The sequence below is a fragment of the Panthera onca genome, chromosome E3, assembly GCF_046562875.1.
Source record: "Panthera onca isolate mPanOnc1 chromosome E3, mPanOnc1 haplotype 2, whole genome shotgun sequence".
Taxonomy (NCBI): Eukaryota; Metazoa; Chordata; class Mammalia; order Carnivora; family Felidae; genus Panthera; species Panthera onca.
Genome location: NC_138354.1, coordinates 6,219,559 through 6,231,833, shown reverse-complemented (window position 1 = coordinate 6,231,833; position 12,275 = coordinate 6,219,559). Strand labels below are relative to the sequence as shown.

At 49.8% G+C, this 12,275-nt stretch overlaps 1 protein-coding gene across 3 annotated transcripts in view; it reads left to right on the top strand.

Annotated features, from left to right (window-relative positions):
* SMURF1 (SMAD specific E3 ubiquitin protein ligase 1) overlaps positions 1 to 12,275 on the top strand; it is a 108,870-nt gene that overhangs the window by 84,149 nt on the left and 12,446 nt on the right. For all 3 annotated transcript variants that reach the window (XM_078439713.2, XM_078439715.2, XM_060649494.3), the window contains exons 8-11: positions 288 to 372; positions 1,969 to 2,115; positions 3,453 to 3,651; positions 5,393 to 5,496. In XM_078439713.2, coding sequence (XP_078295839.2) covers positions 288 to 372; positions 1,969 to 2,115; positions 3,453 to 3,651; positions 5,393 to 5,496 — 535 coding nt within the window. The remainder of the gene's footprint in view (positions 1 to 287; positions 373 to 1,968; positions 2,116 to 3,452; positions 3,652 to 5,392; positions 5,497 to 12,275) is intronic.

Genomic DNA, 12,275 nt, shown 5'->3' with positions numbered 1-12,275 from the left:
ATGGAGGTGACGGGGCCAAGGTGAGGTCAGCGCCAGGATGGAAGGGACTCCTGGGGTGTGGCCAAGTAAGGAGATCGCTGCCTCCGCAGGTGTGGGCAGGAAGAAGTGAGAGCCGCCCAGATACTTCCATGGGGCTTGTCAAGTGGGAGGTCAGGCGGAAGCTACCCACTGTCCTTTCCTGCCTGATTTTAAAGAATATTGAAAGGAAGCTTAGACTCTGTGCTTAAGAGGGTTCGTTGAAAACTCTTTGGAATTGAACTAATTGCGCCCTCTGATTTCTTGTGCAGAGCAAAGGACAACGGTGCAGGGGCAAGTTTACTTTTTGCACACACAGACTGGAGTTAGCACGTGGCACGACCCCAGGATACCAAGGTACGTTTGCTACGGACGTGCACCGTCAGCGCCCCTCCGCCAGCACTTCTTCCCTCACCCCTGCCCTCCGCGATAGGGAGCACCCCTGGGGCTTGAAGGAGTCATCCCAGGGTCTTGGACCCAGGCTCTCTGCTGCCCCCTTCAGACTCCACGTGGTCAGTGGGCGGCTACTGTACCGCCCGGGGGTCCTTTAGGAAGCAAACCTGTGTCTTGAGATCAGATCATGTAACTGAAAGAGACCCTCGCTCTAGATGAAATCACACGTGCCCTTGCTTGAAAAGCCAATAAGCCCTTCGAGATGTGCTGTTCCCATTTTACACTAAAAATACCAACGATGTATTGATATCAATATTGATATCATTTCGGGTGATGAAATGATAGCACGTCTGGGATTTGCTTCAAGTAACTGGGGGAAGTGGAGGGGGGATTAGGTTTGCAATAGGGTGACGAGTTGATAATTGTCGAGGTTGGTTATTCATTAGTGGTCTCTCTCTACTTTTTTATATGCTTAAAATTTTCCATAATAAAAAGTTACAAAGGAAATGTAAAGACTCTATTACCCTTTCTCTCTTCTACTTTACTGTCCCTCTTGCCTCAGTCCCTTGGGGACCATTCCTGGGGGAGATGAAGCTTTTCTATGCGATTTCCTTCTACAAGGCCATACATCTGAGCCCAGGTCAGAGAGACCCCCGCCCCTCCCCCACCCTGTAATGGAGTTAAGTTTCTTCTTTTTTTTCTTCGTTTTGCTTTCCTTTCCAAATTTTGTTTTGTTTTGTTTTGTTTTGTTTCAGAATAGCATTACTACCTAATAACATTTCTAGTAATGCTCACATCCTTTTTATTCATCACTTGTTTCATCTGAGAAAGACTTCTTGTTGCTGACTTTCCAAGTCTCTGTTGAATTTAAGATTCAGTGTCTATAATTAGAATGGAAATATTACCTGCAAACGAATGAGGTGTCTCTAGTACCCGCTGTAAGAAACGTCAGGCTTTGTGCTGATTAGACAAGCAACTTGGCCAGTAATGTTGTGTTCCCATGTGGCCGGATTGTACTGAGATCATTCACCAAGAGGTTAGAATCAGAGACACGCGTGTAACAAAGGCAAGGAAAGCACGAGAATGCCGCTTCCCGGTGCTGCTGTTCTGAACTGTGAGATTTTGAAGGGATGTCAGTCTATCCCCTTGAACTTGCGCTTCTGGGAGCCTTTCAAGTGAAGCCGCCTTTGTGACCTTGAGCATTTAATTTAACTTGTAAATTCAGATGGTTTTCTGACAACAGTCGTCTACCTCCTGCTACTCGGCCCTCTTTCGAGGAAGAAACGCTGTTTCCCCGGGTAGACCATGAGCCGTGTTCCCCATCAGGGTCATGGGCTCCTAGAGCTCCGTTTTTGTCTGTCGGGTCTCGCTGCCACCTGCAGCACGGAGTCCTGGACTCGGTGGGAGTTTGGCGTGAGTCGTGCCGTGACTGTCCCTCTTAGCAGAATGGGACGTTGGCCGCATTGATCAGGGACTCCTGTGGTTCCTCTTGCTGACATTTTGGTTTCGTGCCTCCACACTCAGATGGACAAACCTGTCTGTTCTCTTCCATTTCGGCAGAGACCTTAACAGCGTGAACTGTGATGAACTCGGACCACTGCCACCAGGCTGGGAAGTCAGAAGTACAGTCTCGGGGAGAATATATTTTGTAGATCATAATAACCGAACAACCCAGTTTACAGACCCAAGGTTACATCACATCATGAAGTAAGACTTGTACAGAATCTTTGTAGATTTCTTACGCTTGTAATTTAATCTTTTCTACTAATATTTCTCTTAATTTATCAACTGTGTTGTTTATTAGTGGAGGTTAAGTGTAAGCAAAATATAATAAATGTCTGGTGGACAGTTGCGGGTTTTTAAACTCCCAGGACAGCCGTGAGCAGTTTTGTTTTGTTTTGTTTTGTTTTCCTTAATGTTTATTTTTGAGAGCGAGAGCATGAGTTGGGGAGGGGCAGAGAGAGGGAAACACAGAATCTGAAGCAGGCTCCAGGCTCTGAGCTGTCAGCACAGAGCCCGATGCGGGGCTTGAACTCACGAACTGTGAGATCATGACCTGAGCCGAAGTCAGAGGCTTAACCGACTGAGCCACCCAGGCGCCTCAGTTGTGAACAGTTTTGAAACTGTATTGTTGCCGTCTTTTCTTGCTTGCAGCCTAAATAAAAGTCACTGAGATGACAGCATTAGGCAGTACAGCTCCATTTTCAAAGCTTCCGCACGTGGCTCTCTGAGGGAGTGTGTGGCCCTTGGCGTGAGAGCCCCTGAAACCAGGCTCTTCCTTAGTGCCCGCTCGTCGCCATCTGGACGGGCTGCCGCAGTCCATATTGCTGCTTGCCAGAGCCTTTTCCTGGGCCCGTCCTTCCTGGATGACTTGGACCTGGGAGTTATCTTGGATCCCACAGTCAGTGCTCTGGGCCTGTCGTGTTCTCAAGAACGTAAGAGCCCCGTGTGGCTCTTCTCACCGACACCTGACCTTAGGGGCCAAACCTGGACAAGACGAATGCCACTTCATCCCTCTACTAGTCCTAGTCCTTGATTTTGCTGGAGTTTTGTGAGTGGGCTTAGAAATCTCTTGGTCGTGAAAATGAGGACTAGTTCCCATTAGATTGCACTTGCCTTGTTTGCTCTTGTACGATAACCTGCTCGTGAAAGTCTTCACGTCAGCTCCATTGAATTTTTACTACCAAGGCGCATCTAGTAATGCATCGGTCAGTCTCTCAGATACATACCAGATGTGCGATAAATGACAGCAATTTCTGTTTTTATTTACAGCAGTGATAAGCTGTAGTGATAATCCAAGCAGTTGCTTGGAACTGGGGTATCTTCTTGATTGAAGCCATATTTGGACCTCTGTATTTAGGCCAGTGGTGGCCACCGTCAGCGTTTATGTGTCTTCATACACGGTTATGTCAGCAGAGGGAACTCTCTTCTTGCAGCTCTGTGTGATGAGCTCGCTTCTCAGTCCCTCACCAGTGGGGGGCATTGCTTGTGGCTCCCTGGGCCGCTACTTTTGGGGTGACCTTGATGTTTCTGTTCTTCTCAAGTCACCAGTGCCAACTAAAGGAGCCCAGCCAGCCGCTGCCATTGCCCAGCGAGGGCTCGGTGGAGGATGAGGAGCTTCCCGCCCAGAGATACGAGAGGGATTTAGTCCAGAAGCTGAAGGTCCTCAGACACGAGCTTTCGCTTCAGCAACCCCAAGCTGGTCATTGCCGCATCGAAGTGTCCAGAGAAGAAATATTTGAGGTATGGAATTCGGTGCGACCAGCAGGGAGGCATAGACTGTTAAACCCTGTTGACAGACAGCAGGTTCTTTCTGTTTGGTGTTTCGGGTACCGATTTTATCACTCAGCGAATTGCAGGGCTTTATCAGGACCGATGGCCATATAGAGAGACAGACTGGACTTCCTCCTGTGGTAGGAGTTTAAAAGCTAGAGAGCTTCTGAAACAAAAATATAGAGACTCACACAGAAACTAGCACTAAATAACACTGTAAATCCTCTTCTGTGTGCCGGTTATATATTCCTGCAGTCCGCATGGTTTCTCCAGAACCAATCCCTCCTTCTGCTTCTTGCCATCTCACCTAAGGGCTTCGCCTCCTCAGAGAAGCTTCGGGGCCCAGTGGCCACTTTATTGTGTTTTCTGGAAATGGGAAGATCCGATGGTTCCTGGAAAGGGTTGTCTTTCATACAGCTCCCCTGTGGGATCAAGGCCACCGAACAGGCGGGACCTCCTGTAGACAGGGCCCTTTTCTCAAGGCAGGTGATGGGAAGGTAAAGTCTCGGTGATGTTTGGGCTGCGTCCTGCCTGCCTTTGTGGAATCATGGGCAGGAGTGATCAAAAGAGGCTGGGTGAGACCTGAACACGGAAGGTGAGGACACAGCGGCAGGCAGCCCAGTGCCGTCCTCACTGGGCACTTTTGTTCGATGCTCGGGCACAGACGACAGTTAGGCGAATGGATGGACTGGCCAGAATGGCCATTGAGCAGGGCGAGAAAAGAGCTGCATTCTTCACATTTTGCTGCTAGATCATTTCCACTCAGCATCCCCTTTCCCTCTTGGGATGGGAAAGCTTGAATTACATTAAATTGAAAGCAGGGGAAGAGTCTGAAGTGCCTTATCACTGAAAATATCTACAAGCGTTTAGCTAGTTGCACTTAAAACTCAAAAAAGTAGGTGAAGGTTAGGCTAGCCGCCTGTGTTCTGTGTTTTGGGTAAGCTCCCATAGGTCTTACTTTATTTAAAAAAATTTTTTTTAAAACATTTTAATTTATTTTTCAGAGAGAAACACAGAGTGCTAGCGGGGGAGGGGCCGAGAGAGAGGGAGACACAGAATCCGAAGCAGGCTCCAGGCTTCGAGCTGTCAGCACAGAGCCCGACATGGGGCTTGAACTCACACGCTGTGAGATCATGACCTGAGCCGAAGTCCGACGCTTAACAGACTGAGCCACCCAGGCATTCCCCCATAGATCTTACTTTAAATACTTTTTTGCTTTTTTTGACTCCCTGGAAATTATGCGATTTTTCACCTCAGATACAAAAACAGGCTCCGAATTCTTTTACTATTCAGATTCTCCAGTGACATCTTCCTTTTGGTTACAATACAGAAGTCGTTCTTAGTATGGCCTCATTAAAATCAATTTGTGTAGAGAAAATGGACTCTGGTGAGGACGTCTGTCCCTAGGCCTTTAGCGATTGTGCTGAAAATGTGGGTGTGCGTTTCCTTTGGGTACGACGTTGCCCGACACGAGCTCCTTGTTCCTGAGGGACGCCCGGGGAGATCAGGCGACAGGGGCTACCCCACATCAGACACTGGACATCAGACCAACATTCGGACTAGGAATCAGATGAAACTCAGATTTAAATGACTATTTATCCTGATTCGGGCTCCATTACCAACAACCTTGAATCTCTGTAGAACAGTAAGAATGCGACCCGTTCTTCTCTCTGACGCTTTTTTTTTTTTTTTTTTTTTTTTTGCCGTGCAGGAGTCTTATCGCCAGATCATGAAGATGCGGCCAAAGGATCTGAAGAAGCGACTGATGGTCAAGTTCCGGGGAGAAGAAGGTTTGGATTATGGCGGAGTGGCCAGGTGAGGCTCTCGGTCAGCCCCGCTTCATGCTGGGCGTGTCTCCGCATGGCATTCGGTGCTTCTGGGAGTAAGGGTTTGTCCGGGCTCTGTGAGCATGTCCCGAGAACCACCGGAGGACACATCTCCTTCTCCGTTATTTTGTGGAAAGATAGGTTTAAACTTTTCAACTCCCCGTCCCCCCACTGCTTCATCTGGCAGCTCTGAGACATGAGAGGCCTGCTCCTGAAATTAGTCTGGGAGGGAGGCAGCCTTACTTTTCTCAGTAGAGGACTTTCAGGGTGGGAGAAAGGCATGTAAATTGCATTTGTGTCAAAGGAGTTTTGTCAAGTGAAATGCTGGTCAAGATCATTCGTGCCAAGGACCTTAAGAGTAGAAGAATTAAAAGCTGCTATTTCCCGTCCTGCCTCTTTTCACCTTTGAGACCACTGCCTTTTAACACTTTCTTCCGATGGGTGACTTTATGTCACTAAACTGATCAAGTTCAGGCATAATCCGTTGACTTCAGGATTTATGGTCACAGACACAGATAGACTGGATCTAATTTAACACTGTCACTTCCTAGTCTGGCGCCGTCACGATTTTTAGATCTTCCATCATTGCCCTGGTAACCTGACATGATGTGTTTTCACCATTGTTTGTTGGTTTGTCAACTGGACACATTGTCTCTTGACCTCTTTCTTCATAAGCAAGAAGGATATAAATACTTTTGACTTCCCCTCCAGGAGTCCTTCTGCCCTCCCCTCCTATGTTCTGTCATCCAGGGTTGGAGATTTATAGTCTGTTCTGTAGCCAAAATTAAGTAGCTCCCCCTGCTTATCTACCTAGTATTTTTGTGTTGAAAATCAGTACATTATTGGGGCACCTGGGTGGCTCAGTCAGTTAAGTGTCCGACTTCGGCTCAGATCATGATCTCATAGGTTCGAGCCCCATGTTGGGCTCTATGCTGACAGCTCAACCTGGAGGCTGCTTCAGATTCTGTGTCTCCTTCTCTCTCTGACTCTCCCCTGGTTGCATTCTGTCAAAAAAAGAAACATTACAAAAAAAATTTGACTTTAATTTGAAAATCAATACATTGTTTACGTTACTAGGACCGTGTAAATAAATACTGTTCACCGAAGGGGTTGAGTGGTTTCTAGGATTTTTGCCTTTAGAACAAATTTTAATTTTCCAAGAATTTCTTCATCTTTGTCTTCTTCTTCTTCTTTTTTTTTTTTTTTTTTCAAAACCTGGCTTTGTCTTTACCTTGTCCGATTAAGCTTGATCTTTTGCCTCCCTCCACCCCCCGCCCCCGCTTCCCCCGCGTGTCTCCCTCGTGGACACTGCCCAGTCTGATTGGTGGTTCCTTAGGTCTTCTGCACAGTCGTGGTCACGGGCATCACTGCTTTCCCGGGTTAGAGCATGGTTTTGTGGATCCTGTAGTTCCCTCTTCCTTGGTTTACTCCCTTGTGTTACTGGACTGCACCCTCAAGCAGCTTTCTTAGAAAGGACGTGTGGGAGGTGAATTTTCCAAGGTCTTATGCAAAACGTTCATTTGCAGTTTGCCCTTTTTATAGATTTCTAGGAAGAAAGTAATTTTCATTCGGGACTTTGAAGGCATCGCTGTCCTATCTTCCGGCACCCAGCGTCACCGAGCAGTGGTCTGGAGCCAATCTGATTTTAGTCCTAACTTCACCCAAAGCGGTTTGGCCTCATCCAGGACCACCCATCACCCTGGGAGTCTGCCACCTTGTTTCTGTTCTTTGCCCCCCTTCCCATCCCTGCTCCCTGCTTCCGCGTCGTCCGCCGTCACGATTACCCCCTCGCCGCCCTTTCGGCCTGCTGCCCCTGCCTGGCAAACCCCGCCTCTGAACAGTCCCGTCCTCGGGCCCGGAGGGTAGCCGGGGGGCGGTGCGCTCCACGCTGTGGCCTCTCCCACGCTGGCGCCCACGAGCCCCGGGAGGTCCCTGCGGCCGGTGCAGCCATGCTGTGCTCCTTGCGTCCCCGCCTGTGCGCCCCCCCCCCCGGGGCCTCTGCCTCGGCCCCGACACCTTCACCCTCGGCTGCCGACTTCGCCTCCTCTGCCGCTGACGACACACGGCCCCAGTGGAGTCTCTCCACCGCCACCGAGTATCTGTCTGCCGGCACCTCTACCCACGTGGCCCCGTGTTCCCTGCACGGCCCCCTGTAGGAGAGCCACCCTGTCCCCTGCACAGTGCGTGTCCTACTCTTATTTCGCATCCGCCTCGCTTCCTCACCGTGTTCCTTTCTGTGGAGTCAGTCTCCGCGTGTGTGCGCTAGGACGGCGCCCTTCTTGAACCTTCCCCGGACGCGATCCCCTTCCTGTCTACACGTTAAGGAGGCACTCGAGGCAAATAAAGCAAAGAAAAGAGAAATTCCAGGAAAAACACAAATTTGTTCAAAGGTGCTTCTGCCTCAGTCATTGACCTGTTTGTTCTCAAGCAGGAGCCCTCGGGGGACTTGTGAGCGTCCCTCGTCCTGCTCCCATGTCTCTTGCTTCCTCTCGACACCGCCCCTGCCCCGCTTCCTCGGATGCCCTCCTCGGCTTCCATCTCCCCCAGACCCCGCGATGACTCCTGGGCCTCTACGTCCCCTGGCCTGTCAGCGGAACCTGACGCCTCTGGTCGCTCCCTATTCTCGAAGCACTTTTTCCACTTGGTTTCCGGACGCCACCCTCTCCTGGTTTGCCCCCTGGCTCCCTGCCAGTCCTCGTGCGGGTGCTCCTCACCCGGAGCATCGGCGGCCCCCGGCTCAGTCCCGGGGTCGCCGAGGGCACCCTGGGTTCCATCTGTATGCTGCTCCCGTCAACACCACACTTGCTTGCCCTGGGCTCTCCGTGGGGGTTTCTGAACCCTTCTAAGCCTGATGGTCCCGAATCTCTGAGGGCCCCTCATCAGCTTCTCGTTTGTCCCACCTCAGTGCCCGCCCTCACCCCCTCCCCTGTCGTCTCCCAGGGCCCGTGTCCGTGGTCCTCAGCAGACAGCGCTGCCCCGACTGCATGTTGCCCTCCAGCTCGCTGGCCCCCCCGCTCGGGGCCTATCTGTCCTATCTGTCGTTGTTCCTCTGAACGTGCCCCCTGCTTCTCACTGTCCTGCACAGGCCGCTGCTCGGCAGCAGCCGGCGTGAGCTTTTTGGAGACTCGGCCATCGTCCCCTGTCCCCGAGCCCCCAGCTGAACCCCCGCAGGTGCTCCAGGCTCGACCCTGGCTGCTCCCCCTCGGCTGCTGCACTCTCGCTGTGGCTGCCTCGGGCCTTGGCCTTCACCTCCCCTCTGCCTAGAGTGTCTCTGAGACCCTCATGTAGCCCATTCCCTCTGTTCCCTTGGGTCTGCTCACACGCCCCCCGAAAGGGCCTTGTCTGCCTCCGAGATCCTGAGATCCCTGGCCCCGGTCTGCTGCATGGCCCACAGTCACAGAGCGTGCGCTCAGAGCCGTCCCATCCTCGCTGAAACCCCAGTTCCCATCCCCTCCGAAACCCCAGTTCCCATCCCCTCCTCGCGGAACCCCCAGCTCCTACGAGCACCTGCCACGCCAGCGTACCTCCCTCCTGGATCAGCCGAACCAGCAGTGGCTTCTTGCTCAGTTTCCCCTCTTCTGTTTCCCCGCTTTGCTCTTTCTGAAATGCCAGTTACACAGATGCTGGACTCCCTGGATGGACCCTCCAGGTCTCTCTCTTTATTTCCCATCTTTGCTTGTTTTCCCCCACCTTCTAGGAGCGTTCAGCTTCCGGTGCTTCAGGATTTTTTCTTTACGTGAACAAAAGTGGTGATTCTAGACAGTCTATTTGATTTTACTCGCTCATCTCCGAGTTCCTACTTTTCACGAGGCATAGTTGACACACAATGTTACATTAGTTTCAGGTGTGCAACGTAGCGTTTTGAAAAGTCGAACACTCTGCTCGCTACAAGCGTAGCCGTCATCTGTCACCAACAGGGAGCACTCTCTGACCTCCCTCTTCCCTTCACCCATTTTGCCCGGCCCCGCAGCACCCTCCCCTCTGGCAGCCATCAGTCCTCCGTATTTATGGGTCTGTTTCTGCTTTGTTGTGTGTTTAGATTCCCCATAGAAGCGACATCATGTGGTGTTTGTCTTTCTCTGACTCATTTCACTTAGCATCATACCTTCTAGGTCTATTTGCGTTGCCACACCCGGCAAGATCTCCTTTCTTTGGTGATTAACATTCCATCATGCGTATATACCACATCTCTTTATCCGTTCATCTGTCCACGGACACTTGGGCTGCTCCATAGCATGGCTCTTACAAATAATGCTGCAGGAAGCATAGAGGTGCATATATCTTTTTGAATCAGTGGTTTCATTTCTTTGGGTAAATACCTAGTAGTGGAGTTACTGGATTGCATGGTATTTCTAGTCTTAATTTTTTGAGGAAGCTCCACACTGTTTCCCACAGTGGCTGTACCGCTCCAACATTGTTTTCACTTTTTATGTGATCGTAACATACTAATGTATTGATTCCATTACAACAAAATACTTTAAAAATTAAAAATTTCTTACCTATGATTGAATCTTCACTTGATTGAATCTTTAAAAAAAATGTTTTTTTAATGTGTATTTTTGAGAGAGAGACAGAGCGTGAGCAGGGGAGGGGCAGAGAGAGAGGGAGACATAGCATCAGAAGCAGGTGCCAGGCTCTGAGCTGTCAGCATAGAGCCTGATGCGGGGCCTGAACCCACACACCATGAGATCGTGACCTGAGCCAAAGTCGGACGCTCAACCAACCAACCAATGCCACCCAGGCGCCCTACAGGATTGAATCTTCTTAAAGGAGAACACCCGTAAAATTTGTATGCTCTTGTAAGAATTGTGTTTATTTATTAACCATTAAATATTGAGACTCTACCATGTACTAGGTACTAGAGATACAGTAGTGAGCAAAGTAACATGTTCTCTGTCCCCTTCACCCCTCCAAAGTCCCCATCCAAAGGCGTTCTCAATCTGACGAGGTACAGGCATTAATTAGAGAATTACACAAATACATGTAAAACACCAACTCTGGTTAGTGTTAGCTAGAAGTCACGATCTGCCCTTTGGACCTGGAGAAAATCATTCCTCCACCTTCTTTCCACTCCTGTCTCTGCCCTTCATCCTCCTGCCCTCGGCTGCTCCTGAGTCCACCTGGGATGAAGGGCACAGAAAGGCACGCATGTCCCCAGTAGCGAGCTCACAGCGGGCACTGGCTCTCCATGGGAAATGCTTTCCCTTTCAAGACTGTCCCAGGGACGCCTGGGCGGCTCAGTCGGTTAAGCATCGGGCTCTGGCTCAGGTCACGATCTTGTGGTTCGTGAGTGCAAGCCCCGTGTCGGGCTCTGTGCTGACAGCTCGGAGCCCGGAGCCTGCTTCGGATCCTGTGTCTCCCTCTCTCTCTGCCCCTCCCCTGCTCACACTCTGTCTTGCTCGCTCTCAAAAATAAATAAAAACATTAACACAAACAAAAAAGACTGTCCCAGAGTTCTTCCTTAATCATCTCCATGTTGATTCTAGAAACCATCTTTCTTTTGGCAAACGTAACTTCTGTTTGCCCGTGATAAAGCGAGTTCTGTTTCCTGCCAAGTGGATCAGGCTTTCTGTCCCCCTTTTTAGGTGAGGAGCTTCCTAGTTAGATGTTCATGTTTGCCCCAACAGTTCACATCAGACTACTTGCATCTTCTCTTCTCTGCTATTTCCTTTACAGTCTCAGGAATTCAGGACCCTAAACTGTTCCAGCCTACCATCCGTCTTAGCGTGGCTGTGTTCTGTATCCCCAGGCACGCATGTGAATAGCTTGGTTTGATCTGATGGGGGTTCTGTTGCTTCTGCATGTCCCAGTTTTTATCCAGTCTTCCACGCAGAGAGGCCTTTTTGGAGGTCCCTTGGTTGACACGGTGGTCTAGCGGAAAGAGCTGTGAGTCCTGGGTTTCCTAGTCCAGTGTGATCTTGCATTGTTTCACCCCTCAGATCCTTCCTCACATCTACAGGGGATCAGACCTATCTCAGAGAGCTGCAGAGAGATTTAAATCACGGGTGTGTGTGTGTGTGTGTGTGTGTGTGTGTGTGTTCATCATCTGGCCGATGAGAATCAGTCTACACTCACTTCCCCGGTGTTTGGTTCTCAACCATTTCCTGTCTCGTTAAAAATCCCTTTTGCCTGTATAGTTAGCTCTCCCCTCACCACTTCCTCAACATCCCTAATACGCCTCCCTCCCTTGTGCATGACTCGGTCAGAATATTTGCTTGTGTTTTGATCACTTCCTGTCTAGACGGTTGCAGGTCCTCAGCTTTTGAAAAGGATTCCTCTCAAACCCAAACTCTCAACCTTGGTCTTATAGCCGGGAAATTCTGCCTTTCTAGTAAAGAATTGTGTGACATTTGGAGTCTCCTGGTTTCTGCCAGTTCCTTTCTGTTCTCTTGAGTTCGATACGTAATCTTGTTGCAGTCTGATCCTTTCTGTGTATTGTCTTGGATCGTTTGCACGTGTGCTCATCCTTTTCCTGGTTGATCTCAATTCCATGCCTTTTGTGTTTGACAGAGTAAGAAATTCGAGAATAAAATCTGGGGCTGCTGTCTTAAGGAAATGTATCCATTAGGAAGGAGATTTGAGTAGAAAGAATAAAAGGCTCACTGTAGAAGTGACACAGGTGTTTGCATAAGCTTTTTCCCGGTCCTGGGCTCCTCGCCCCTGACCCTGGAGCCAAATCACACAGATGCTGTTGAGAGTGCTTGTTTTGCCGGATTGTTTCTTTTTTAATTTTATTTATGTATTTTTTTTATTTTTTCAAAAAAATTA